Consider the following 1342-nt stretch of genomic DNA (forward strand, 5'->3'; position numbering starts at 1 on the left):
AAGGGGCTGGCGTGAGTTCCCACTCACATGGGCAGCAGGTGACGCTTGGGCCACCGAGAGGCTGACAGGATGCCCCCAGCTGGCAGCCTGGTCCTGGGGGTCCCCACCATCAATGCTGCCAGCGAGGGAAAGGCTCGCCGAGAAAACAGTAGGCAGGCGTACAGATAGGCGTTTGATGTGATTTACACCAGTAGCTCAAACAGGAGGGTGTAAAACAGAAGAGCAGACAAGTTGAATGGTGGTTCTTGTGCTGATTTTCTGGGAGGTGGCTTCTTCAACCGGCTGCACACATCTCTACTGTTAATGTGACAGCAACTTTGAACTAAAAACAACCCAAGAAACTCAAAGATGAGAACACAAGAAAAGCTGCTTCAGGGTTCAGCCTGATGAGCTAAGAGCATTTCTGTTGTCACATACACACACACAAAAAAAAGCAGGTTAGACCAAGTTGTTCAGAAAATGGTGGGATGACATTGCTTTGAATCAAGAGCTTCTCCTTGGAGCTGGCCTTCTGCTCAGCGACGAGAGGCTGCAGAGGCGCCATCGGGAATGATTTTCCCTGGCCAAGAGGATGGGCCACAAGTACGCAACTGAATTTCCTTTCCCTTGCCAAACTAAGCCCTGCAGCGTCAAGGGGGTATCTTGCTCAGGTTTTGCTGGTTTTTTCCACCTCCCTGCCAGGCTTTGGGAAGGGCTGTCTGATTTTTTCTGCAGAAGTTGAAGCAAAGCAGAATCACCAAACCCACCTCAAACCAGCTCAGCCAAAGGCAATCACTCCCCAACTCTTGCTCCCGGTGCACCAGCCTTCATGGGTTAACTGTCACACATTGGTTCACAAAATGCACTTTTGTTAGAAAACATTTATGTCAGCAGCTGCACCGGCAAGGTTACTACCAAAATATCTTCCTGGGCTTTGGGTTTTTTTTACAGCCTTTGTTGGTTGGTGGTTTATTTGTTTTGTTGTTGGGTTTTTGTTTTTAAATCCTCATCCTGTTCTAAATAGGGAAGTGATTCATTTCTCTCTGTTTAATTTTGCTTCAGCCTACTGTTTTCTGTTTCAGATGGAAGAAAAGCTCCTGGCTCGGGAATAACAGAAGGAAAAGATGACTCCATAAGCTCGGCCCTTGGAAGACAGAACTAGTCCTCTTTGCATCTATTTAGCATAAACAGGTTCTGTGTAAGGCTGGCGTGTAACACCTGAAAGAACGAAACCGACGAAGTCACCACAACGTGAACTACCCTTGAAATCACCTACAGCTGAGCTGACTCGCCCTACAGGTCCCTGATTTTGCTGGAGGGGGCAGCGGTTACCTTGCAGCAGGCCCGGCCGGTGCCGGCGGCG

At 49.0% G+C, this 1342-nt stretch overlaps 1 protein-coding gene across 1 annotated transcript in view; it reads left to right on the forward strand.

The window, feature by feature from the left end:
- Window positions 1-549: 549 nt before the first annotated feature.
- The window catches only part of LOC104135514 (sulfotransferase 1 family member D1), a 4391-nt gene continuing 3598 nt past the window's right edge, over window positions 550-1342 (forward strand). The window contains exon 1 of the mRNA XM_009649176.1: window positions 550-582. Within this exon, the coding sequence (XP_009647471.1) occupies window positions 550-582 (33 nt within the window). The remainder of the gene's footprint in view (window positions 583-1342) is intronic.

The sequence above is a fragment of the Egretta garzetta genome, unplaced genomic scaffold (genome assembly GCF_000687185.1).
Source record: "Egretta garzetta isolate BGI_Z169 unplaced genomic scaffold, ASM68718v1 scaffold41, whole genome shotgun sequence".
Taxonomy (NCBI): Eukaryota; Metazoa; Chordata; class Aves; order Pelecaniformes; family Ardeidae; genus Egretta; species Egretta garzetta.